The sequence below is a fragment of the Prinia subflava genome, chromosome 17 (assembly GCF_021018805.1).
Source record: "Prinia subflava isolate CZ2003 ecotype Zambia chromosome 17, Cam_Psub_1.2, whole genome shotgun sequence".
NCBI lineage: Eukaryota > Metazoa > Chordata > Aves > Passeriformes > Cisticolidae > Prinia > Prinia subflava.
The window spans coordinates 14,062,777-14,088,035 of NC_086263.1; the positions used below are offsets into that span (position 1 = coordinate 14,062,777).

A 25,259-nucleotide genomic window follows, 5' to 3' on the forward strand; every position below is an offset into this window, starting at 1 on the left:
GGGGCAAGATGGTGGGCAAGGTGCATAATGCTGGGGCCTGGTTTCACCCTCAAGGTTTTGTATTTCCATTGCCAGGGTCACTTTTGCCTTCAGGTCTTTGAGTGGTATTGGGACACATTTGTCCCCCCACTGTCTAGGGACTGTGGATGGGGACTTGGTGTGAGCACTGCAGGGCCAGCACTCTCCAGCAGTTTGTCACCCTCAGCTCTTGGGTTTGCCATAGCTGCCACTGTGGGACACCCTCGAGGTGGGGACCAGGGGCACCAGTGGCCAGGGGAGCTCAGAGGCCATCCAGGGAGGAGAAAGCAGCTCCGTGGCAAACACCCTCATCAGCGTTTCCTGTCTCACGATGGAGAAATCGCATGTGGTGAGAGCCTCTAAAAATAGGCTCGGCAAACTTTTAACCACATTTGCAGATGTTAAAGGTAAAGCCAGAGAGCAGCCCCGGGGAAGAAAACATCCCTGGTGCTAACCCTCATCTCCGCCGGTGGCAGGGAGGTGGCTCTGAGGGCAGGAGCCCCCAGATGGGCAGTGGGGCCGAGCCTCTGCCTCGTCGTGTCGCTCTCTGGTGCGTCCCCGTTCAGAGTGTGGCAGGAGGACATTAGGAGCAGGAGCACGTACCGGCAGGCTCTGTCTAACAGCGCTGCCGCCTGACCCTGATTTGTAGCAGGGCTGAGCAGGGAGGTTTGCTGTAGTGTTACAGCTTTTCCTGTGGTAATAGCCGGCCGGGCAGCGCTCGCACGGCACTGCCAGCGGCACTGGGAGCCCGCAGTGGCACGGGGAACCCACGGCTGCTGGGGTGGGCGGGGTGGGAAGGAGATGCTGTAGCTGGGTCATGGCACATTTGCTTGCAAGAGAACTGTGGGGGCATGTGGGGACACGGTGTGGCTGCTGGAGTTGTGTGTGCCCATGGCAGCAGTGCTGGCGCACGGCTGGATCTGCCTGTCCTTGTCCCCACCAGCCCAGTGACTCCATGTCCAGAGGCTTGTCCTGCACACTGCAGTGGGTGCATGCCAGTGGTGCTGCTGTCTCCTTGTCTCCTGCCCCTGTGTCACATCGCCAGGGCTGGATTCATTTGGGGACAGAGGCCAGGGCTGCCAGGTCCTCTCCCTGCTGAGGTCTCAGCTCCCTGATGGCACTCAGGGATGTTCATTTCCTCTGTTTCTGCCATGCCATGGGTGACAAACCATCAGAGAGTGCCAGCCCCGTGCGTTCAGTGGCCACAGTGAGGTCCCTTTGTACCATCCCTGTGGGGATCTCTGCGTGGGGATGGATGCATCCCATTGCCATTCATCCCCAGGGACTTGCAAAGGCAAAACTGACCTGGTAGTGGAATGGAAATAGAAAACCTGGAGGGTTGAGGGAGCCCCAAGGTTGTGGTCTTTGTGGAGGGCTGGCAAGGGGCATTCTGCCCACAGAAGTTGGAAGAGGCAGCACCGTCTGCCAGGATTGCTCTGTGGTGCCGTGATCCCTGGCCTGTGCCGGCCCTGCAGCCCCAAGAGGGGGATAGCAAGAATCTTTAACCTCACAAACATGGAAGGTTGACTCGAAACCATCAGAAAGATGAAAGAGACGGAGAGAGGGAATGATTAAAGGGAAGAAATGGAGATTCCTTGCGTTACCTTAGCTGCCCGCTGCCTGATAGCAGCAGCTCGCAGGCCCTCGGCGCCTCTCACGTGCAGCTCGGTGCTGGGGCACGGCAGGGCACATGACTTTCTCCTCAGGAGGGAACTTCCCAGGAAGATTTTCATAGTTGCTGTTGGTGTGAAGTCTGGAGGAATCCATTACTTTCTGTCTGCCATTGCCTGGCTTCACCTTCTCCTGCTGGCAACTGATGCGTCCTCACGGCTGCGTTTGGGGTGATGGTTTGGGTTGTTGTCAGCCTTCACCTGCAACCCTGGAGGGGAAAAACTGCCCCTCAGAGTTTGATTTAGCTATAAAACCCCAACCCAACCTCAAACAGGTGCTGGCTGTGCGGTGCCTCATGGTGGGATGCTGGGGAGCAGCAGTGGTCCCCAGGAATCTCCACTGGCCACACTGGGATCGGTGTTTTGGCAAAAGGCATCACCTTGCCAGTAGGAATAATAGCCAGAGGGGGAGGGGGCCAGGGCAGGCAGACAAGCAAATCCTTTTTATCAGACGCCGCATATTTTATGAAAGCACATTTCAGCTCTTCAGCCTTGGAAAGCTTTTCATACCCTTTAATTTTCTAATAAAAAGGAATTACGTTTGCTGAAAAGCCAGTAACAAGATTCACTGTCATTGTCTTTTGTACAGACCATAATTCCTGGCTCGGGCTCCTGCCTGAAGCCCCGTTGTGTGGTCCCAGGTGTGGGTCCAGAGTGCTGGCAGGGGCCCCTCAGGGCCACGGCTGTGCCGGCAGTGGGCAGGGGAGAGCTTTGCTGGTGGGAGCTTGTGGCAGGTGCCCAGGACTGATGGAGGTGAAGGTGACCACCAGATTTATCTGCATCCACAGTGATGCTTCTTGGTGCCCAGCACAGATCCCTGAGAAAGCAGCATCTGGTTTTGAGGTGGTTCCTGCTGTCTGAGTGTGCCAGGTGGGATGGCCTTTGAACTAAAAAGAAGTTTAATTGTCTGGTCACTGGCCTTGTTACCGTGAGCTCAAGAGCGATGTGAGGTCCTGACGAGGCTGGTGGCTGGCAGACAGCCTTCCTGGTCTTTGATGTGGCTGGGACAGGTTGTGGTTACACATGTTGGAGCAATGGAGTGTCTTTGCTGAGTGACGACAAGCCAGCATCCCTTGGCTCTGTGCTGGCCTTGCAGATCTGACTGGTGAGAAGGTTCAGCTGGGCAGCCGGCAATTCCCGGTCATCCCCCATCCCTGGTGTCCCCCCTGCAGGCTGCAGGATCTGGCATGCAAACAGCAGCTACCACACCTGAGATCTCAGCATGCCCAAGACACTCCCGAAATCCAACCAACCACAGGCTCTGACAGTGGGCAAAACTGGGGCTGGCACCGAGAGCCACCATCTCCTCCCAGCTCCCTGCCATACCCTGAGCACTGTACCCATATCCTGGCGGGGTCTGCAGCATGGAGAGCCCTCACAGGCTCACCTGCACCCCACTTTCCTCCAGGGGTGCCTCCCCCTGTGAGCTCTGGAGCCGCAGCTCTGCCCGTGCCGCGCGTGCTGCCACGTGGTGCCGGAGCCACGATGCCGCAGCCGCTGGCGCTCCGGCGCCTTCCGAGTTGCTCATTTGAAGTTTCAGCTCGCTGGCTGTTATCGTGCAGGTGGGATGCAAAACCAGCCGACAAACACCAATAAATATATTCTATATCCTCCCCCCCACCACCCCCCGCCTCCAATTCTCGTTTTCATTCTTACTTCCCAGCTGGTTTTGGGGGTGAAAACGGGTTTTCAAAGCTTTCCCTAAACGTGTGTAACAATAGGAAGCGTTGCCTTTTAGCCTGCGGCCGGCACAGTTTTAAATGAGGTCCCAGGTAGTCATGGTTACCTCTCCTCTTCAGTAAGAGATGACTTTTATTTCCTGCCTTTTGTATTTGCACATCTCAGATATACATTCTCCTAAACCATAATTGGTATTCACGGATAGACAGGAACGCAGGAGTGAGCTGCCACAAGAGGGGAAGAGCCAGATGGACGCAGGGGGTGTCAAGGTCTCCAAGCCCCCAAACATCAGGAAATCTTAATTTCAAGTCATTTTTCCTCCCCTGGCAAGGGCGGGGAGGCAGACCTGTCTCTCCACAGCCTCAGGGCTTGTCCTGATCCCACCTCCCTTGCAGCATCCTGGTTATTCTGGTTGCTGCACCAGAATTCGGGATTTACCCTCTGGTCCTGCAACCCTCTCTGTCATCCTGCATCTCCCCCAAGCATCCCCTGATTGTGCTGAGCTGGGAAGATGAAAAAGGGGCTGCCCTGTGCCCCTTGTCCCCAGGCAGAGTCCTGACCGCCCCCCCCGGGCACTTGGGGGGGCCAAGCCTGCACCCCTGTGATTTTTGGAGGCACGAAGGGAAGCAGAGCTGTGGGGCTGTGCACTCACAGCGGGCACAGCCCGGGGAGCGGGCGCGGGAGGGAGAAGCGCTCGGCAATGATTGATGAAAGATCATAGCCTCATTCCACGGGATCATTGCTCAGAGTGTGGGCAAAGCTGCGAGTCCCAAGGGGACCATCGCCTGGATGCATGTGAGCCTGCGATTCAGGGCAGAGGGGATGAAAAGCCACATATTTTATGCCTTTTTTATTTTTTTTCCTCTCTCTCTCTCTCTCCCTCTCTCTCTCTCTTTCTCTCTCTCTCTCTAAAGCACCAGGAAAACAAAAACCCAAGCTGTCTAATCAGAGACAAGCAGATTCCACCCACTTCCTTGGAAAACTTGCATTTGCTAGGAAATCATCTCGCTGCATTTACAGCAAGCAGAGTGCCCCAGCGGTAGCTCGTGCCTTTCTGGCAGGATGATAACCAGCGCTGAACAATTATTGCGCTGGAGTGGGAGCAGCAGACATATTGGCTTTTCTCAGCCAGCAGGAAAGAATTTGCAAAACTAAGCAGGCGACTGGAGCAGCTCGGATTTGCAGCGTTGGATGCGCGGTGCCGCGGATTCACAGCTCACCAGATTTGCTGGTGGCAGCATATCAGGGACTCACACACCGCATGCACCTGGGCTCCTATTTACATGATTTTTTTCTTTTTCCTTTTTTTTTTTGCAAAGGAAGGGCTTGTTTTTGCTGCCTGGAAACTGCGTCTGATTCCCAGCTTCCCCCGTGGATGCTCAGCCCCCCAGGTGTGCGCTCGGATAGTGGGGGGAAGTTGCTTGCTTTTGTATTTTTTTCCCTTTTAATGAGAAAAATGTGTACTTGTCACAGAATCATAGAATGGTTTGGGTTAGAAGGGACTTAAAGACCATCCACTTCCACCCCTGCCATGGGCAGGGACATCTTCCACTGTCCCAGGTTGCTCCAAGCCCTGTCCAGCCTGGTCTTGGACACTTCCAGGGATGGGGCATTTGCAGCTTCTCTGGGCACATGTGCCAGGACCTCACCACCCTCACAGGAGGGTGTTCTTAAAAGAAAATCTCAAAAAATACTGCCAAAATTGTCATCAAGGAGGTTGTCCTTAAAAAACAGTGCTGGGAAGAAAGGCAGCAGTTCCAGCAGGATCCTGCCCCTTGCCAGCCTGGCTGCCCTTAGCCAGAGGAGTAGGGTCTGTCTGGGGGTTCCCAGGGAACCCTTTTGGGGCACAGCCACAAATCCATAATCAGAGCAAAACTCCTTTGCTCAGTTGTAACTTCAGGCAGAGATGGATGGGATTGCTGGAGCATCTCCCATCCCTCGGAGGTTTTTGGTTCTCCCTGACTGCAAGTTCCACATATGCCTTATCTTCTCCATTGGCTGGGCAGAGTGTGAGCAGAGAAATCCCTTCCCTTCAGGCTTGTGGGGTTGGGAACTGGATCTGTTCCCATTTCCCTCTTCCCACTCACAGCACTCCCTGACTCTGCTGGAGCACTTCTGAACTGGGATGCTCCGGTGTGGAGAAGTGGCATGATGAGGTTTTGGCGTGGATCTAAGTGTGATCCCACTGTGGGTGCTGTTTGGCAAGGACAGCAGGCAGAGCCTGGCCTGGGATACTCTTCCCAGCCCTGCTCGGGATGCACACTGTGCATCAGTTGCACCAGCAGCTGATGGAGACTCCAGTATATTAGCAGCATTAATTAAGTTACAAAAATTATGCATGTTATCAGTTATGAGACGACCTTTCATAAACTCCGTTATTAAAGCAATAAAGCATGACCCGCTGGTCCTAACCAGTCTAATGTCTGGCTAAGAGCACGGTTTTTCACATAATACTTTTAGCAGGTCATTAGCTGAGCAATAAGATAACGTGGAGAGCCAAAGTGATGTGCGGGAATGGCAGTGGAGGCAGAAACAGGGCTTGATGAGGGGGCATGGGGCTGGGGGTCACCTGTCCTCCTACGTGGCTTGTACGGGTGTGCATGGCTCCGGCAGTGGCTGTGGTGGGTGATGGTGGAGTGGTGGGTGCTCCCAGCCTGTGCAGGGCTGAAATCCCAGTGCCACAGGGCAAACCCAGCCCTGGGGCAGGTGTGGGGCTGGTGTCTAAGCCCTGTTTTCACTGCCAGAGCCCTGTTTTCACTGCCAGAGCCCACCTCGCAGAAGGGAGATGGGCTGTTGTGATGGGGCTGTTGTGATGAGCTGTAGGATGAGGATGGAGACCCTGGCCTTCCATGAGGCCAGGGGCGGGATGGAGGGGCCTGGGCTCCCTCTGCCTGAGTGGTCTTGGTGTATGGACAGTGCTGGTCTCAGCATAGGGTTGGAGTTGGTCTCTCTGGGCTAAGACCCCAATTTGGGGGTATACTGGCATGTCCCCTCCCTGCCATGCCTGGGGGGGACATGCCAGGCATCCAGGGCCACCTGGAAGAAGCCACCAAGCCCTGGCCCCCAGGTACTGCTCCCTCCACACGCTGGTGCTGTTACTGAGCACATTATGATGCCCTCCCTAGCCCTGGCTATGCCATGAGACCCGGACATGCCAAGAGCTGCACCACAATCCAGCACCCCCAAAGCGCCTTTCCCGGTCCCCGCCAGCCGTTTCCAAGCACTGACCCTCTCCATAAACAAAGGAGAGGGAGAGGGAGGGTGGCTGGCATGTTAATATACTCTCCCCCCCTCTTTTCCTCCCTTCATCCCTCTGGGAAAGGCCTTTGCAGATATAAGCAAACCTTGATTAAAAGCTGCCTGACAGGCAACGGCAGCAGCAAGCAGCAGGCAAGGAAGCTCTCCAAGTCCAAAGGGAGCTGCTTCTGCTGCTGCCGCTGCTGCCTCCATTCTCAGATGTCCCTGATCCTTTAATCAATCACAGCCGCGGAAGAGAAGAGCAAACACCCGTGCCGGGGCAGAGGTATGTGCACGCATTCGTTCCAGCCGCAGCCGAGGCGGCCGCACGCCCTGGGCTGGAGGCGCGGAGCCGTCCCCGCGCCCGGAGCTGCTCTTTCTGCGCTTTCATCTCACAGAGACAAGCAGGGGCTGTGTCCCTGCCCGTGCCTCCCACAGCCCCAAGGAATCCGGCATGGAGGATGCTACCCCGCGGGCTGGAGGCAGCGGGAGGAGCCTCTTGCCCTCTCCCCAGGTGCTCCAAGATGCTTTCCCGGGTGGAGGATTCTCCCAGCTCCCATCCCGTGGGCTGTGCCACACCGGCACTCGTGCCTGGCTAGCAGAGAGTGGGGGTGCTTGCAGATTTTGGGGAGCTCTGGGAATGGGGATAACCACAGGGAGCCAGCCTGGCTGTTGTGTCTAACACGGCCAAAACCCATCTGTGCTTTGATGGCACACCATGGCTGGGCACACGGAGCAGCTCCTGGGGTGTCCCCATCGGGGGCAGAGCCCCATCCTGACTGCGTGGGGTGGGCAGGGGTCTGCTGCAGCCCCGGAGGGACAGGCAGGGCCTCCCGCCAGCTGTGGCCATGCCTGGAACCACCAGCATGCAGAGAAACCGCCCACCCCCGGGATGATTTGTCACCAAGTCCTGCGTGTCACCGCAGGGCTCGCTCCTTGGAGAGCCTGGAGATGGGGGCGGAGGGAGGGGGAAAACCACGTCGTTTTAATAAAACCCAACAAAACCCTCTCGTTCCTGACGTGCTTCCCCAGCTCTTGTGCGGCAGCGGGAGCTCCGCCGGTGCGAGGCCGGCAGGGGCGGGCAGGGACCGCGATTTTCCTGCTTATTTTTGCCGTTGCTTATTTTTAGCGCCGCGTCTTAATATATTGTGACAGTGCCCTGGGACGTAGCGCGCCTCCGGTCGCAGGAGAAGGTGTCTGGGGCAGAGCTGCTCGATGCCACGAAGGATTGCAGCCAATCGCCGGCACAAGGCCGGCTAACGAGGCACCCGGGGGTCCCCGGGGGGATGAACCTGTGCATTGAATTTGTCGGGGCTCTGCAGGGAGGGACTTGCTCTTTGGGGGAGTCACGGGTTTTAATATGGTTTTTTTGTAATTAGGCAGTTCTGGTAATGACGGGCTGGTTGCTGGCAGAGCTGGTGCCAGGCAGGAGCGGTGCCTTGGTGGAGTGGGTGCCTGTGCAGGCAGGGACATGGGTGGTTTGATGTTTCAGGTACTTGTGCAAACTGGGGGACTCCAGTGCTGTGCTGACTTTGGTCTCCCTCCCTGGAGCTGCTTTTTGGGAAGGGTTGAGTGGTTTCCATGCCAAGATGTGCCTCACGGTTGTCTTTTGGACCTCCAAGTGGGTTTTGATGCAGGGCAGAGAGGCAGCTGGCGGGGGCACAGGATCTTACTGGGGTCGGGGTGAGATCCCACCAAGGCAGAGCTTGGCAGCACAGTCTCAGCTGTGGGTGTAGTTCCGGTGGGGATGCTGTGTCCATGGGGAGATCCGGGTGCGGTGTGGTGCTGGGTTTGGCACAGGAGTGTGCATGCACAGGCACTGCCTGCCCCAAGCCCATTAGTAATGGGTCTTTGTGGAATAACCCTCCTCATTAAGGTGAGCTACCCCGTGTGTCAAAGCCACTTTATAAGGAAATTACACTCAGCCCCAGCCGGGATGTGTGTATGTAAATGGGGCAATGCACAGCCCTGATTGAGACATCATGGGGCAGCTCAGCCCAGGACCCCTGGGAGCCTTCAGTCCTGGGGGAAACAGGGGCTCCTGAGGGGCTGGAGGGTGCTGGTGGCGTGGGATGCACCTCAGCCACCTGCTGGGGTCTGGCAGCCCCTGTGTGCACTCAGAGCTTTGGCAGGAGCCATGGAGCTGGTTAGATCTGGAATGTCTTCAGATGTTGGAGGCTCCAGTCAGCACATCCTCCCAACAGCACTGCAAAGATGCAGTCTCCTCTCTGCACTGTGGGGGAGTAGAGGGGAATCCCCTCTCTTCCATCCCACCCCCCAGTTCTGTCAAGAAGTCACTGCGTGCCCAGCACTGGTGGAGGAAGTGTGGAGTCCCCTCTGCTCCTCGTGTCGTGACCTGAAGCCCTGCTGAGCTGGGATTAAATCCTCCTGACCACACATCTGAGGCATTGGCATGCTCCACACACACACTGGAAACGTTGGGATGCTCCGGTGTTTGGGAGAAGCAGAAAGAATATGCCAGAGCTGAAGCCATCACAGAGCTTTGGTGCCCATAATGGGACACTGAGGACACCAAAGGACACCATGAGACCCCAAGGTTCTTCACAGAGCACCTGTGCTCACTGCTCCTTTCCAGGAGGGAGTGGACACAGCACTCACCAGCCCCCCAGGATCCAGCTGGAGCATCCCCACATGCCAGGACATTGGCACCTCTTTGTGGAGACAGGGTGACAGCTTGGCAGGGAAGAGACCCTGATTTTTTTTTTGGCAGAGCGTTCCTAATCAGCAGGACCTGCTCGCCCCGCCGCAGGCACGCCGCGCGCTGCTATTTACGGAGCTACTTGAAATACACCTGCAAGAGAGGAGAGGAGAGAGGAGCGCCAGCAAGTAAATAACCCAGCAACCCGTCAGAATGAAAACAGGGAGAAGAGATGCAGGCAAAAAAAATCCCCAGAATGAAGTGTGATGTGGAATTGAGGGGCTCCTTCCCAATCACGCCGTGGTTTTCCGCCAGGGCGCTCACTGGTGTTGGTGGTTGGTGGGAAGATCCCATCCCACTGTTGGCCATGGGGGATCTCAGTGCATCTCTGGAATGGGCAGGGGGATGGATGGATGGATGGATGAATGGATGGATGGATGGATGGATGGATGGATGGATGGATGGATGGATGGATGGATGGATGGATGGATTTTGCCCACCTCCCCATTTGCTTTGTTTACCTCGTGCTGCTGTTCAGCTCCTGCCTCCCCCCACCCTTTCCTGAAACATTATAAATCAAACAGCTTAAAATGTAAAGCATCAAAAATTCTAAAACCTTCATCTATTATTAACTGTGACAGTAAATTCCACCTCTGAATGTTTCACATAGCAACTGTTACCAGGACTCAACATCCAAAGCTGATGTTCCAGCAACTTTCCATCACCGCCACTCCAACAGTGGCAGCACCGGCCTGGTGAGACTGGCTGCCACTCCCAACACTTTTCAGTGGGATTGGGATACCAGCACAGAAACTGAGCTCAGAATTGATAAATACAGCCCAGGATAGGAAAGGAACTTGGAGCCTGCATGTGGGAGCTAGTGGTGGGATCTCACATCGTGGTCCTCCCTCTGTGTTGGTCATGCAGCCCCCCCAAACTTCATTACTTTCACCATCATGTTGTGCAGCACCATAAATAACAAGGATGGGAATGGAGTGGTTAAAATGAATGTATAAGGAAGGGTTTTCGCAGGGTTGTTGTTTGCTTTTCTACCTTCACTTTGTCCAGGTGCTGGATGTTGTTGTGGCCTCTGAGTGGTGATCTTCACCCTGGCTTGGGCAGGGGTTCTCACTACTCTGAGCATTGGGTTGTGGTGAGTTTGTGGTGTGCCAGGTGCCCACAGGGACCAGAGGCAGGTGTTCACCACTGGGGTTTGTTCAGATTTCCATATTTGCTTGCCTTCCCCACGTGCCATCGTGGCTCTGTTCTGTGTTGTGTCCCCTGTCTGGAGGTTGAGCTGGGGTGTTTTAGGTTGGATTTGGCTGTGTGGCAGCACTGTGAGCTTGGCTGGAGGTAGGGAGAGCCGTGGCTCTGCAGCCCCATGGAATGCTGAGCCTGTTCTGGTGAGAGCCCCACCAGTGCACCAGCACCGTGACCATGGCAAGGCTCACACCACCACCCCAAGCACCCCAAACCACCCAAATTCCCTCAGCAGCCCCCATACCCTGGCACAGGCATCCCTGCCTTGCCATCATCCTGACTTTGCCACCTTCCTGCCAGTCCTGGGGCTGCCAGCTGGGATCTTGTGTCGTGCCATGCCGTGCTGTGCTGGCTGCGGGGCCAGGCAGCAGCGGCTGCTCTGCCGTCTCCCCAGGGATAGGCAGCAATTTTCCTGCTCTGAAGAAGCTTGTGAAGGTTTGAGTGAATCTGGGAAGCAAATCTAATTGGCAACCTGGTAATTCCTCGGGGGGACATGTACTTTGGTCATATCTAAGTACATTCCAGCCAGTGTTTAAGACACGCTGAATCCAAACTTGGACAGTCAAATACCAGCAGCTCTAAGCTCCTTATCTATTTCAGGCAGATTAACTCCTTAATCATCTCTTTTGGAAGTTCCCTGCCCCAAATTCCTCTCCCCTCCTCTTCCCCCACCTAGTTTTTCAGCAGGAACAAAAGGAACCGATTTTGTGGGGTGCCAAAGGTGGGGACGGCGCCCGCTGTGATTGACAGAGTCAATAACCTGGAGCCAGGAGAAGGCCTTTGGAAATCTGCTTCCCACTTCACCTGCCCCAGTATTTGTCTTCAGGATTTGAAGCCTGGGAATATATAATACCGAAATAATTTACCACAGAGCATCAAACCTCAATTTATTATTTTCAACCTTCTTTTCTTTTATATATATATATTTTTTACTAGATTATTTTTTTTCCACGCCGTTTTATCCTTATTTTTTCCTTTCCCCCAGGGGATTCTAGCTCAGCATCCCCTCGCAGGTGACCACCCTGCAGCCCCCAGCCCCGCCCGTGGCAGGGGGATGCTCATCCCCTCCCTGGCAGGCAGAGGGGGCCGTGCTGAGCCGTGGGGACACAGGCGGTGCTGGCCGCTGTCACTCAGGGGAGTGTCGGAGCATTACGCTTCATTACCGAGCCGTCTGCTGCCGGCAGGGGATGGCTTGGGGCAGAGCCCGGCAGCGGCACGGCCGGGATTGGCTCCTGCGTGGACCTGCCTGTGGGCAGATGCTGAAACGTGGCATCTGTGGGGTGCCCACCTCCCAGGGGTTTTGCTGTGAGGGCAGTGGGGAGCTGGTGGTTGCGGGATCGTGAAGTTGGCTGCCCCAAAAGAGAAGGCAGGAGCTGCCACAGGAAGGCAGAAGGGGGACAGGGTAATGCCCCCCGTAACCATAAATCCTGGTGAGGGGGTCTCAGTGAGACAGGGACTGGGGATCGCTCTGGGATCACCAGTGATAATTGAATAGCACTCATCTAAAACACAGGCTTAAATGTCCCATGTGCCTGACATGGTGGGGACACGGGGACAAAGCCCCATCTGCTTCCGGACAGGGAGAGAGAGTTTGGGATGGGGAGAAGGCATGGGATGGTGCCAGGGTCTGTCCTTTGCTCTCAGCAGCCATCCCACAGCAGCTGAGACCTCCTGGTTTTGGATGTGGCAGTGAATTTGCTGAAAGTTTTCCTGGTAGAAAAACTGGCTGAGACCAGGGACAAACCAGAGGAGCTGGACCCAGTGGCACATCCAGAAGAGCTGGGAATGTCCTGGGGGTGACAGGCACCTGTCATCCTTCGGGGTCTCTGGTTCTGTTGAGGATGGAGAGACCCACTGGGGAGGAGGTCCAGGATCCTGGAGCTGGTACATGAGCCTGCTCCATTCCCATGCTCCTGGGCTGGCACTTCCCAGCACCAGCACTGGACCCCAGCACAAACCCAAACCTCTCTACAGTGGGGAAACTGAGGCACAGCTAGAGAGTGGTCGTGGTTCCATCCCAGTGGATTTTCCAGCTCCAAGCTGCTGGGTAGGTGCAGTTACTGCCACCAGGTTTGGTGTGGGTTTGCTGGGCTGAAGGGTCAGCAGGTGCCAGGGGACCATGGGCTATCCCTGTCACATTCCCTGGGGAGTGCAGCCTTGTGCATCCAACCACATCCATGAGCAAGCAGCTCACGAGATGCAGACCAGATCCAGGACTGGGATGAGGATCCATTCCCTCTCCCATACTTGGGAGAGCTTTTATTTGCTTTTATTTTTGTTGCAAGCAGCATGAACCCCTTGAGGCATCAGCATTGCAGAAGAGGGTGCCAAGGGCATGGCATCTACTCCCCACCTTCCCTTGCAGGGATGGAGCTTCTGTCCTGCTCCAAGGGGAAACTGAGGCAGGGGACAAACAGGATGTGGGAGAAGAAGGGAGGGTTAATATTAGCAGTAGCAGTAATGATTGGAATGGTCTTAATTGTTATTGGAATTGAAGTGAGTCAGGCTGAGAGCAGGAGGGGAAGGGAGGAAGGAAGGGAGGAAGGAAGAAGGATTCCAACCTGTCAGGCAGAAAATGAGTAAAGAAGAAAAACGTGAGCATGTGGAGAACTGGCCAGGCTGTCGCTTCACGCTGGCCCCGTGCTGCTCACTTGGGGTGAGGCTGGAGGGTTGGCAGAAGGTCACCATGGTGGTGACAACCACCCCACGGCCACAGCTGTGCCCACCGGTGCCCTGGCACCATTGTGCTGACAGCTCCAGGCACGTCTGCACCAGGATTTGGGTTTGGAGACGGGGATTGCTGGATCCCTCCTAACCTCGGCTGTGTTTACAGCCTCCTGCAGGGTTGGTTTTCCTCTCCCCTCAGAGCCCCAAGGTCGATGTCCAGCCGCTGGCTGGGAGCGGGATCATGCGGAGCCTCACTCCGTGGTACATCCGGCCATGAATTCTGCTCTGCAATGGAACAGGGTTCAACTCTGGAAAGGGAATTTGCCCAGCAAGGCTCAGGCTGAGCATCTGTTTTGCTGTGAGCCTCCAGCCTTTTTCTCTCCCCTTCTTTTCTCCTTTTTTTTTCTTTGTCTTTTTATACCTTTTTTTTTCTCATTTTCTCTTTTCCCTTCTCGTTCTGTGTTTTTCTTTCTTTTTCTTTTCTCTTTTCCTTTTCTTACTTTTCCTTTCTTCCTCACCCTCTCCCCTTGTTCTTCTTTTTCTGTTTTTTCTTCCTCTTATTCCCTCCTTCCCCCCCCTCTTCCTTTTCAAATCCTCCCTCACCAACTGACATTTTTCACCACCAAGAAAAAAACCCCAGCAACTTGCTCTGACTCCCAGAACCTCCCATCATCTTCCCCAGCCCAACTGCAAACCTCCCATCCCTGACATCAAGGACCCAGCCCGCCCCCCCTTGCAAAATAAAGGAGTAAAAACCGAGGGGAGAGAGGCTGGAGCTGGCGGCTGAGCCGGATTTCCATGTGAGGGGATGAGGTTGGGGCGGCCACGGGCTTCCCCTGGCAAGCGGCAGAGGAACCGGGGCCAGCAGAAACGTTGAGTCATGAGTGCGGTTCGCAGGCGGTGGATTTTTTCCCAAGGAAAATTCCTCACTGGGGAGGAGCAGAGCTGGGAGGGGGGCGGCAGCGAAGGACTGTGGCCCCTAAATGGGACACCGATCTGGGGATGGGGATGCATCCCGTTGCGCTGGGAATTCCCTGGGCAGGTTCCAACCCCCGGGAGGGCGTTTTGGGTAGGGGGGGAGCTGCCCAGGGAATTCCCCAGCAGCTGGATGGGAGGAGCAGCGTGATCTAGGGGGGCTGCAGGAGATGGGGACCCCATCCTTCCTCCTCCTCCTTCCCCACATCCGCCCACCCCCACGCAATGGGCGGCGCAGCCCCAGCTCCATTTATCATCATCTGCGGGCAAGTGAAGTGTGCAGGGAACAGCTGCTCCGGTCGGCTGAGCGCCGAAATGGGGCGGGACGCGGGGCCGGGGGGCGCGGGGGGCTGCGGGCCGCCCTGGGCTGCCAGAACCCCCAGTCACTGCAGTGGGACGGAGCACTGGTGTGCTGGGAGATGCTGGTGGTGATGGGAGGGACTGGGGAGGTGTGTTAAAGGGGTTCACTGGGGAAGGGGACCATTATTGGGGGGTTTTAAAGGGGTTTATTGGGGGACCGTGCAGTAAGGGGGTGCACTGGGGACAGGGTGCATTAAAGGGGTTCACAGAAGGGGGACAGGGGGCTGTCTGTGGGGTGCAGGGACAAGCAGCAGCAGCTCCACAACTGCATGGAGGGTTTGCTCCTACCCTGGGCGAGCCCCACGGGTCTCTCTGCACTGCTGAGGGGGGTCTGTCTGTATTCCATCCCCCCAGTTCCTCTCATTCCCCGCTCCTGAGGCAGGATGCCCTTTCCTGGTCTGTCCCACACACCCTGGCTCCCTCCCCCGCAGCCTCCCCTTTTCTCTCCTCCCGTAATAATCAAATTCTCCGGAGCACTTTGCGGTGTGGCAGCCAGCCAGAAAGGGTTTCTTTAAACTCCACCAGCTCACAATTAAACAAATCCGGGGCTGACGCTACTCGATAGGCGCTCATTCCCCTCCCTGAGAGCTGCCGGGGGATCCAGGGGGGTCCAATCCCTCTGTTCCAGCTCCGATACCACCTCACCGTACCGGGCTGCACCCCCGGGTGTGGGACAAGGGTTGGGAGGGGGTTTGCACCGGGGCTTTGGGGTGGGGAACGGGGTGTCCATGGTGCCAGCGCTGCTCTGATGGCGGAGCATCCCCAAGCGAGAGCGCGCTGCTATTTTTAGTCGCTGAGTCCTTGTTGATGGTACAGCAGCGAAGGCGAGGGAGCAGCCGGAGGAGCAGCAGGGCTGGATCAAGCCCCGAGGGATGAGCAGCAGCTGGGAAGCAAGGCCAGCGTGCAGGGAAATGGGGGATGCCCTTTGCCCCCTGGGGCTGAGGCGTTGGGGGGTCTTGGGTGCTTACCGAGGGTCCCTGCCTGCAGAGGGCTCTGGATCCAGCCATGCCATGTCCCTGCCAGGCAGGAGGAAGGGGGAGGAAAGGGGAGAAGGCAGGGAAGGAGGAAGGAAGGAGGAGTGTGGGGAGGAAAATAAGATGGAATGCAGCCACGCAGGACAAATCCTCCTGAGCAGCAGGCAGGCTGCAGGCATTGCCACTGGGTGCCCCAGCTTGGCTCCTGGCATCAGCCCCGTGCCGTGCATCAGCCCCCGGCACCATGGCAGCCCCCTGCACTTGCAGCATGACCCCGTGCACCATCATGGCCCCTGGTCATGCCCTGACGCTGCGAGGTGCATCGGGTCCTGGATGTCCCTCATGAGTGACACAGGGGCTGTCCATGCACCCCTGGGACCAAGGGGATGGCATGCTCTGTGGTGGCTGTAGCTGGCAGTGAGTGCTGCTCCTTGTGTTGCAGGGACAGGGTCGTGCCAGTGCTGGTCACCGTGGTGGCCCCAAGTGCCTGCCCTCTCCTGTCCCAGCCACCCACGCCGTGAGCCCCGGCCACAGCACGGCTCTGCCAAGGGCAGGTGTCCGGCTACAGCCATGCACCAACAGCCCTGTATCGATTCCCATCTCAGAGGCAGTGGCTGGAAACTTCTTCAGGGTCAGGAGAGCACGTCCAGCAGGGACGTGGCAGGGACAGTGAGTGGGCAGGGCCCCTGGGAGCAGCCACAGCCACCTCCCTCTCTGGGGGAAGGCCATAACCTCCCTGCTGTCGACAGCTTGATTTGATGCCATTAAAGCGTTTGCTCGGAAGCAGCCTACATCAGGCACAACATCTGGCACGGCCCTTCCCCAGCAACGCTGTGGCACATCGAGGGCAGAGCTGGCCTCTGGCTCTGCCAGCGGGCCCAGGGGCTGCTGGTGATGAGCGTGTCCCCTCCCAGGGACAGCCTGGTGCCCAGGTGGCCCACAGGGACATGGGACCATGGCTCTGGGCGTGTGGGATTTCAGCTGGAACACTTTCCCTCTGTGCAATCCCCACCTCTGCGTGGCGGTGACTGATCCATCCCCTCGCACCATGCGCCTTTGCTCATCCCGACCTTGTCCCAGCTGTTTGGAAAATTAACAATAATTAATTAATAACAATAATTAATTAATCACGATAATTAATAATAAAGGAGAAAGGGGAGAAAAGCTCCCACTAAAGCTTCAGCCTAGGGTCTTCTCAAGCTGATTTCATTTTTCAAACCCACTCCCCCACAGCATGAGGGGCCTTTTGCTGCCATTAATTCTCCCACCACAGCCCAGGGCTGCCCCACAGGCTGGCTTTGATTTTCCTGCCTTTGTTCCAGCAGCACTGGCACAGGGCTCGCACAGGACACCATGCTGTGGTATGGGCTTTTGTGCCAGCTTTCCAGATTCTTTTGACCCATCTTTTCCTTGGAATTTAGGCTTTAGCTGCATCCAGTTGCCCACAGAGCCTGCAAGATGCAACTGCAATATGTGGCAGTGACATGGAAAACATCCCAAAAGGGGATGGGGAACAGGGAGGGATGGGGTGCTGGGCTGCTGTGGGTGGCACTGAGCCTGGTTCCAGTGGTGCCCAAGAACACTGTGATGGGTGCATGCCTGAGCAGGCCACGTTGATGGAAATAAAACTAGATAAAGCCCCGTGTGTGTGTTTGTAGACCCCCAAAAGGTGCTGAGGTGTTACTGGTGGGTGCTGCAAGGAAGAGGGCTGAGCTGGGCCCTGTCAAAACAGCAGTGTGGTTTATGTGGCTGTGGCAGAACTGCCAGCAAAGAGACCATGTGGGGTTTGGCATGGTGTGGCAGTGGCATGAGGGTGACACAAGGACATGTGGAGACACACACCAATCCATGTCGTGGCTCAAAGCTGCCTGGCACCACAGGGAAGTGTGCCAGGAGCTGGGATGGGGGACAAACACTGCCAGCACCCCATGTTGTTATAGTCATTGCCTTGATGGAGGCTGAGGGGACAGCACTGGTGTCACCACTGTGTCACTGCCAAGGGAGCAGCACTGGGGATGTCCCTGGATAGCTACAGACCCTTGGGGCTGCCCTAATATAAGCTGATAAATCTCAATCCACGTCCAAAACAGGCTTGTGTCCACCCCAGTACCTTCAACTCACTGGTACTGGGGACAGGCAGGCTGCATCCCCCTGCAGGATGCATCCCTCTGCCACCAAGCCCTTCATTAGCCCCCACAAGCCACTTGACTGCCTTAAGAGATCAAACCAGTGACCCAGGTGTGTCCCTGCTCCCAGAGCAAGCGGGGTGAGGAAATGGGGAGCTTTAATGATGCCGGTGGTGAGGTGCTCGGTAATGACGGCTGCTGGCAGGAGCAGACAGCTTCCAGATGGCATCGCGCCGGGGCAGGGGGATTGCTGGGGCCGGGGGGGCTGCGGGAGGCAGCAGCCGGCACAGACAGGCAGAGCCAGCAAGTTGAAATGACTTTTTTTGCAGCAGAGCCTGCGGTTCTGGCCCTCCGCGCTGCTGCTTCCAGTAATTAGCCCAATAATTAAAAAGAATGGCGATAAGAGGGGTGTGCAGAGGCGCTCGCAGGATCCCGGCGTCCCTGGGGAGGCGTGTGAGAAGGGCGGGAGTGATTTGCGGATGTGCTGGGGGGTGGATGTGTGAAACACAAAGCAGAGGGACCCTGACATGGTGTGTGGGGGGTCACTGCACCGGGTGACCAGGCAGGGAGGGGTGGGCAGCTTCAGCAGCAGGGGCAGGAGGGTGGCTGAGCCCACTGCAGACAGGGAGGAGACCAGAGCCCAGCATCCTCCTGCCCATGGGCACAGTGCTGCGATGCAAGGGGGATGGGATGGAGGAGGATGCAGGGCGCTGCAAGGCAGGGATGCAGTGCCAGGCAGTGTGATGCGAGGTGACACGGAGCCAGCTGCTGCCATTGGGGTGGTGCAGAGCACAGGGATGGGATGCAGGGCAATGGGATGCCATGCAGGGCAATGAGATGCAGGGCAATGCAAACCAATGTGATGCAGGGCAGCACAATGCAGGGAGATGAAATGCAAGGGGATGTGGTGCAAGGTGAGGTGAGGTGAGGCAGGAGGAGGCGATGCAGGGCAATGCAGTTCAGGGTGATGCAATGCAAGGCAACAAAATGCAGGGAGTCAAAATGGAAAGTGATGCGATGCAGGATGAGGCAAAGCAATGTGATGCAGGGCGATGCAAATCAGGGTGATGAAATGCAAGGCAACATGAAACAAGGGTAGGTAGCGTGAGGCGATGCAATGCAGGGCAAATCAGGGCGATGCAATTCAGGGTGATGCAAGGCAACAAGATGCAGGGAGGTGAAACACGAGGTGAGGTTTTGGAGAGCAATGCAAGGCCATGCAGGCAATTCAATGCACCATGGGGTGATGCCAGACAATGCAGGGCAATGCGAGGTGATGCAGCATCATGTGCTGTGTTCCAGGGTGGCTGGGAGAAGATGTCCAGTGGGGCAATGCCCAGCACCTGAGGTGAGGCAAGGCAACGATGTCCCCGTGGTGCAGGTGACCCCGGCCCTCTCGGTCCCCGGCCCACCGCGGTGGCGACGCTTCATTTGAATTCTCGCCTCTCTCTCTTCGCAGATAACGAGCCCGCGCCATGCAGTCCTTTCGAGAAAGGTGTGGTTTCCATGGCAACCAGCAGAGCTACCAGCCGACTTCACAAGATACATCACGCCTGGAGAATTACAGGCATCAAAGTCAGGCAGGGCCGAACTGCGAGCGGCAGAGGCTGGTGGCGAAGGAGTACTACAGTCAGCAGCAGCTGCCTTACGCGGGCTATGAGAACAGCGCCGTGGAGAAATACCACCGGGGAAACAAGCAATTAGCGGGGCAGCAGCTGCAGGGCAGGCCGGCCTTTTCCAATTACACCGTGCAAGAGAACAGCCCTTACCCGGCCCGGTATTCCGGGGACGAGAGCCTGCAGGCGTGGGGTGGCCAGCCACAGGCACTGCCCGGTGGTGTGGCCAAGTATGAGGACAACATGATGAAGAAGACAGTGGCGTTGGCGGGTGGGCGGCCATACCATGAGCCGGCGGCCACCTCGCTGCCCTTCCGGACTCACTTCCAGCAGCAGCCACAACAGCAGCAGCAGCAGCAGCAGCAGGCGCCCGCACTCCCCTACCCCAAGCTGCAGCGACAGAAACTGGCCAACGATGTCTCCTCACCCATGCCCTTCTCACAGAGCCCTCACTTCGGGCAGCACTCCCAGTCCTTCCCTGCCTCCTCCACCTATTCCTCAGTGCCCGGGGGCAGCCAGCCGGCACACTCCTACAAAAGCTGCACGGCGCCCTCGGGGCAGCCGCCGCTGGAGCGGCCCCTGGGCAGCGCTGCCAGCCTGGCCCCTGGCCCCCGCGTGCCCAACCTGCACGGCTACCAGCCCAACCGCATCGGCTACGAGCAGCCCCCGCAGCCGCCGCCGCAGCCCCCGCAGCCGCCACCGCCGCAGCCCCCACAGCCACCGCAGCCCCCGCAGCCGCCGCAGCCCATGCAGGGACGGCATCACGCCTCAGAGACCCTCCACTACCAAAACCTGGCCAAGTACCAACATTACAACCAGCCAGGCCAGACCTACTGCCAGGGCGATGCGCCGCCCGTGCGGACGCCGGAGCAGTACTACCAGACCTTCAGCCCCAGCGCCAGCCACTCGCCGGCTCGCTCCGTTGGCAGGTCCCCGTCCTACAGCTCCACTCCCTCCCCTCTGATGCCCAACCTGGAGAACTTCCAATACAGCCAGCAGCCTCTGAATGCCGGTGCCTTCCCGGCCGGCATTGCTGACCACAGCCATTTCATGCCGCTGCTGAACCCTTCTCCCACTGATGGGACGAGCCCCGACACTCAATCCGGGAACTGCAAAAACTTGCAGAAGGAGAAGCTGCCTGAAAACCTGCTGTCAGACCTGAGCCTGCAGAGCCTGACGGCACTCACCTCCCAGGTGGAGAACATCTCCAACACTGTCCAGCAATTGCTGCTCTCCAAAACGGCTGTGCCTCAGAAAAAAGGCATCAAGACCCCAGCGAGGACCCCCGAGCAGCTCAAGGGGCAGCACTGCAGTCCTGAGAGCAGCACCTACTCGGCAGAGCAGGTGGGGACCCCCTTGTCAGACCCGCTGAGCACCCCCCAGTCTGTCCACGCTGAGACACAGGACAATGACTATCTCAGTGGCTCAGAGGACCAGCTGGAGAGGAGTTTCCTGTACTGCAACCAGAACCGCAGCCCTGCCCGCGTCAACAGCAACTCCAAGGCAAAGCCTGAGTCAGTGTCCACCTGCTCTGTGACCTCCCCAGATGACATGTCCACCAAATCAGATGACTCCTTCCAGAGTATCCACGCCACCCTGCCCCTGGAGACCTTCACCAAGTATGTGAGCAATGAACGGGACTGCCCCCGACTGCTCCTCAGCGCCCTGTCCCAAGAGGAGCTGGCTTCTGAGATCATTGTCCTGCAGGATGCCATCAGCGAGAAGGCAGACAAAGCCTGGGCCAACTTGCCCATGCTGGGCAAGGAGACCACCAAGTCCCCCTTCCAGCTGGAGAACCACCGGCCCAGCCTGGACTCCATGGTGAAGGGTGCCTGGCCCAGCCAGGGTGACTCCAGCACGCTCACTGAGCCCCTCAAGCTGGACAAAGCTTCAGGGGCCAGCACAGGGAAAGACTTTAGTGAAGAGGTGTACGAGAGTCCCCAGGTGGAGTTCGCTGCCACCGAAAGCAAGGATGTGCTGAAGGACACTGCACCACTGGCCTTCAACTCCAAGCCCAGCATCCCAGCAGCCACGTCAAGTGCGGGAGCCACCGGCTACAGCTGCTACTCAAACACCACCGCCAACTCGGTGGCGTCTGAGAATGCCATGGAGCATTTCGAGTGGCCGGAGGAGAGCCTGGGTGAGGCCTGCCTGCGGTGGAAGGATCTCCAAGCCACTGACCTCCCCAAGGGCTTGTTCCCCAGCAAACTGGTGGGTTCCTGCAAGGAGAAAAAAAACGCCTGTGGCTTGGACCTGTGCGATGGGGAGCAGCCAGCCAAGAGTGAGCCAGTCCAGGACTTTGGCCAGCAGGTGATGGAGGAGGAGGAGGAGACACTGACCTACGATGAAGCAACAAAGGCGGACAGCGAGAGGTGGCTGCAGGACACCCGGCACTGCTGCTCAGCTGGGGACTTTAGTGAGATCCCCATCATCTCCTCGCCGGATCTGAAGGAGTCAGACCTGGAGGCAGAGGAGTACTCCTCACTCTGTGAGTTGGCTGGCTCGGAGCAGAAGTCAGTGACGTACGATGCCTCACCACCCAAGCCCCCGGAGATGCCGGCCGTGCTGTCCTCCAGCGAGGTGCCTGTGTCTGCCGAGGAAACTGTCAGCACAGTGGAGAAGGAGAGCTCAGCTCCCACCCCACGCCTCTCTGGCCAGTCTGTCATCCTGCTGGGCCCTGCTGTGGGCACGGAGACCAAGGTGAAGAGCTGGTTCAAATCCTCCCTGCCCCACATCCAGCCTGAGGAGGAGAATGGCGGAGGGGAGACGTCCCACCTGGAGGCAGCTGACGCTGAATCCACCTCATCGGTCATGGTGAAGCAGCAACTCACGCCTGAAAATGTGCTGGGGAAGATGGAGCCTGTCTCACGGGGCAAGAGCCTCCGCAACAAGAGGGTCCACTGCCGGCTGCCGGAGGGGGATGGCCCCAGCAGCACCGTGCTGAGTCCGTTCAATGAGCTGCCAGCAGCCAGCAGCGTGGCCGGGCCCTGCCTGGGGCCAGATGGACAGACGGAGGTAGCTAGCAAGAGCGCCCAGAGCCAAACACCCCGGTTCCCAGCCGAGGGTCTGCCGGCACGCATGTGCACCCGCTCCTTCACCGCCCTGGCCGAGCCCCGCGCCCCCGCCCCGCTGGAGGGACTGAAGGCCCCCGCACACCAGGAGAAGCTGGGGAAGAAGCCCGGCTGTGGCGTGAAGCAGCGGGTGGCTTTCAAAACCAGGAAGCGCAACAGCCGGCCAGCCCCCAGGGTGGTCCAAAACGCCGGTGATGCCACCCTCCTGGTGCCCGGCTTGGTGGCAGCGGAGGAGGTGGCAGGGCCGACACCACTGGAGGGGGAGGCGGTGGAAGCCGGGGAGAGGGACCAGCGGTCGATGATCTTGCGTTCCCGGACGAAGACACAGGAGGTTTTCTACACCAAGAGACAGAGGGGCAAGCGGGCAGCTGATGTCCGGCTGAAGAACTGCAAGGCACCCAAAAAGCTCATATCCAACAACCACCTCCCACCTGCCTTCAAGCTGCCAGCTCCAGGCAGCCCCCACAAGGAGGGCAAGGTGGGTGCCCGGATGAAGCTGCCTAAGGCAGGGCCGGGCATGGGGGGCAAGATGTCGGAGCGGCCGCTGCACTCACTGAAGAGGAAGTCCACCTTCATCTCCCCCATCCCCACCAAGAAGAGGAACCTGGTCCTGCGGAGCAACAGCGGTGGCGTGAAGGAGGAAAAGCCAGAGGGTCCCCCCAGCCTCTTCAAAAAGATGCCGGTGGCCAAGAAGGTGAAAGCCAAGCTGCCCCCCAAGAGCTCTGGCGAAGCCATCCCGAAGGCCCCCCTGCCAAAGGAGGCCCCTGATGTCTGCATCAAGATCACCTCCCGGGCGGCCTTCCAGGAGGCCACCAAGACCAAAGTGCTGCCTCCCCGCAAGGGCCGCGGCCTCAAGCTGGAGGCCATCGTCCAGAAGATCACCTCACCCAACCTGAAGAAGTTCACCTGCAAACCAGCGGCCACAGCAGTGGCAGCCACGGTGGCTGCCTATGGCTCCTCCCTGAGCCCGGCTGGGGCGGAGCGGGAGCGGGTGGTGAAGCACGGCGGGGTGGCTGTGGCGGTGGGCGATGCGCGGCTGCCCAAGCTGGCGGCGGCACAGAAGGTGCCCACCATGCCGGTGGCTGAACCGCTCTGCCGGAACCCCAATGGCCGAGCGCCAAAGGGGAAGCCGGGTGGTGGGAAGAAGCTGCCCCATGACGGCTGCCAGGGGGAGGCATGTGGGTCAACGCCAGGGACTCAGTCCAGCCCCAACATGGTGGCCAAGAACCTGGGGCTCCTGCCCAAGAAGAGGAACCGCAAGGGCAAAGCAGCAGCGCTGGGCATGACCAAGGCACCGCTGAGCCCTGCGCTGCCGCCACCACTGCCCCGGGAGCGTGTAGCCGGCCCGAGTGGTGCGGAGGAGGCGCCTCGGGAGAAGAAACCAAAGACTGAGGAGAAGGAGGCAGGGAGCAGCGATGGGCCTCCTGAGGGCCGCTCCGCCGCCGGGCCAGCGCGGGGGCCGAAGCCGCGGGCCAACCACTCCAACTACAACGGCTACTCCAAGCGGCAGCGGAAACGCCTGGGCCACGGCAAGGCCAAGGCGGTGCCGGCGCGGTGCAAGAGCCGCGGGAAGCGGCGGCGGCAGCCCCAGCAGGCCCCGCTGCTGCACCCCGCCGAGCCCGAGATCCGGCTGAAGTACATCTCCTGCAAGCGGCTGCGGGCGGACAGCCGCGCCCCGCCCTTCGCTCCCTACGTCCGCGTGGAGCGGCACGGAGAGTTCAGCACCACCTGCACCGTCGTCAACTCGCCCGGCGACGAGGCGCGGCTGCAGCGGGGGCCGGCCGGGCCGGCGCCGCGGCCGCGGGCGGCCCTGCCCGCCTCCTCCACCATGCACATGGGGCCGGTGGTGTCGAAGGCGCTGAGCGCCGCGTGCCTGGTCTGCTGCCTCTGCCGCAACCCCGCCAATTACAAGGACCTGGGGGACCTCTGCGGGCCCTACTACCCTGAGGACTGCCTGCCCAAGAAGAAATCCCGGCTGAAGGAGAAGGCGCGGGCAGAGGGGCCGGGCGAGGACTCGGCCGTGCCCGCCGCGGCCGAGCGGGCGCCCCGTGGGACTGAGGGCGGCTGCGGCGGGAAGGCGGCGCGGCCTGAGGCGGCTGCCGAGGCAGCCAAGCAGAGCGCGCTGCGCTCCAGCCCGCGGGGAATGTTCCGTCGGCTGCAGAGCTGCTACTGCTGTGACGAGAGGACAGAGGGCGAGGAGGCGGCCGAAAAGCCCCGGCGGCACGAATGTCACAAGGCCGAGTCCCCGCCGCAGGAGCCGGCGGGCGACACGCAGGAGCACTGGCTGCACGAGGCCTGTGCCGTATGGACCGCTGGGGTTTTCCTGGTGGCGGGGAAGCTCTATGGGCTACAGGAGGCTGTCAAGGCGGCTGCCGACCTGGTAAGAGCTCGGCCTCACGCCCGAGGCGGCATCTTCCGCTGGCCTCCTTCAGCCAACACCATTCCTGTGTCTGCGCCTCCGGTCGGGATGAAAATTGATAGTTCTGCCCTGGGAGAGCAGGGCAGGTGCTCAGCACCATGAGCCCTGTTGGGTCCCTATGAGATTTTTGCTGCTGCGTCTCTGATAGCACCTGAGCTCTCCCTTTTGGGCACAGAAATAACCTGTGGTGTTATGTTTTAGGAAGGCGACTGGGCCTTCCTGGGACAGTCACATCCCCTGGCCCAATCGTGTTGCACGGGGTGCCTCAGAGCAGGACAGGTGCTGCAGGGTGGGAGATGAAAATGGGCACAGCAGAGCCTGATTGCACCATGATGGGCAGCAGGGAAAGGGGAACTGAAGGAGGGGATGACCCTGCCTGCTCCTCTCCCACAGTGGTTGGAGCAAGGCCACATCGTGTGAGCAGAACAGGGAGGTTGCTGAATGGGATGAGAAGTTGTGGCTGGCCCGTTCTTGGAAGTGTTCAAGGCTGGATAGGGCTTGGAGCAGACTGATCTAGTGGAAAGTAC

The 25,259-nt window shown here is 58.6% G+C and overlaps 1 protein-coding gene across 2 annotated transcripts in view; it reads left to right on the forward strand.

The window, feature by feature from the left end:
- The window catches only part of RAI1 (retinoic acid induced 1), a 72,773-nt gene that overhangs the window by 45,867 nt on the left and 1,647 nt on the right, over window positions 1-25,259 (forward strand). For both annotated transcript variants that reach the window (XM_063414752.1, XM_063414753.1), the window contains exon 3: window positions 19,086-24,693. In XM_063414752.1, coding sequence (XP_063270822.1) covers window positions 19,102-24,693 — 5,592 coding nt within the window. In that variant the 5' untranslated portion in view covers window positions 19,086-19,101. The remainder of the gene's footprint in view (window positions 1-19,085; window positions 24,694-25,259) is intronic.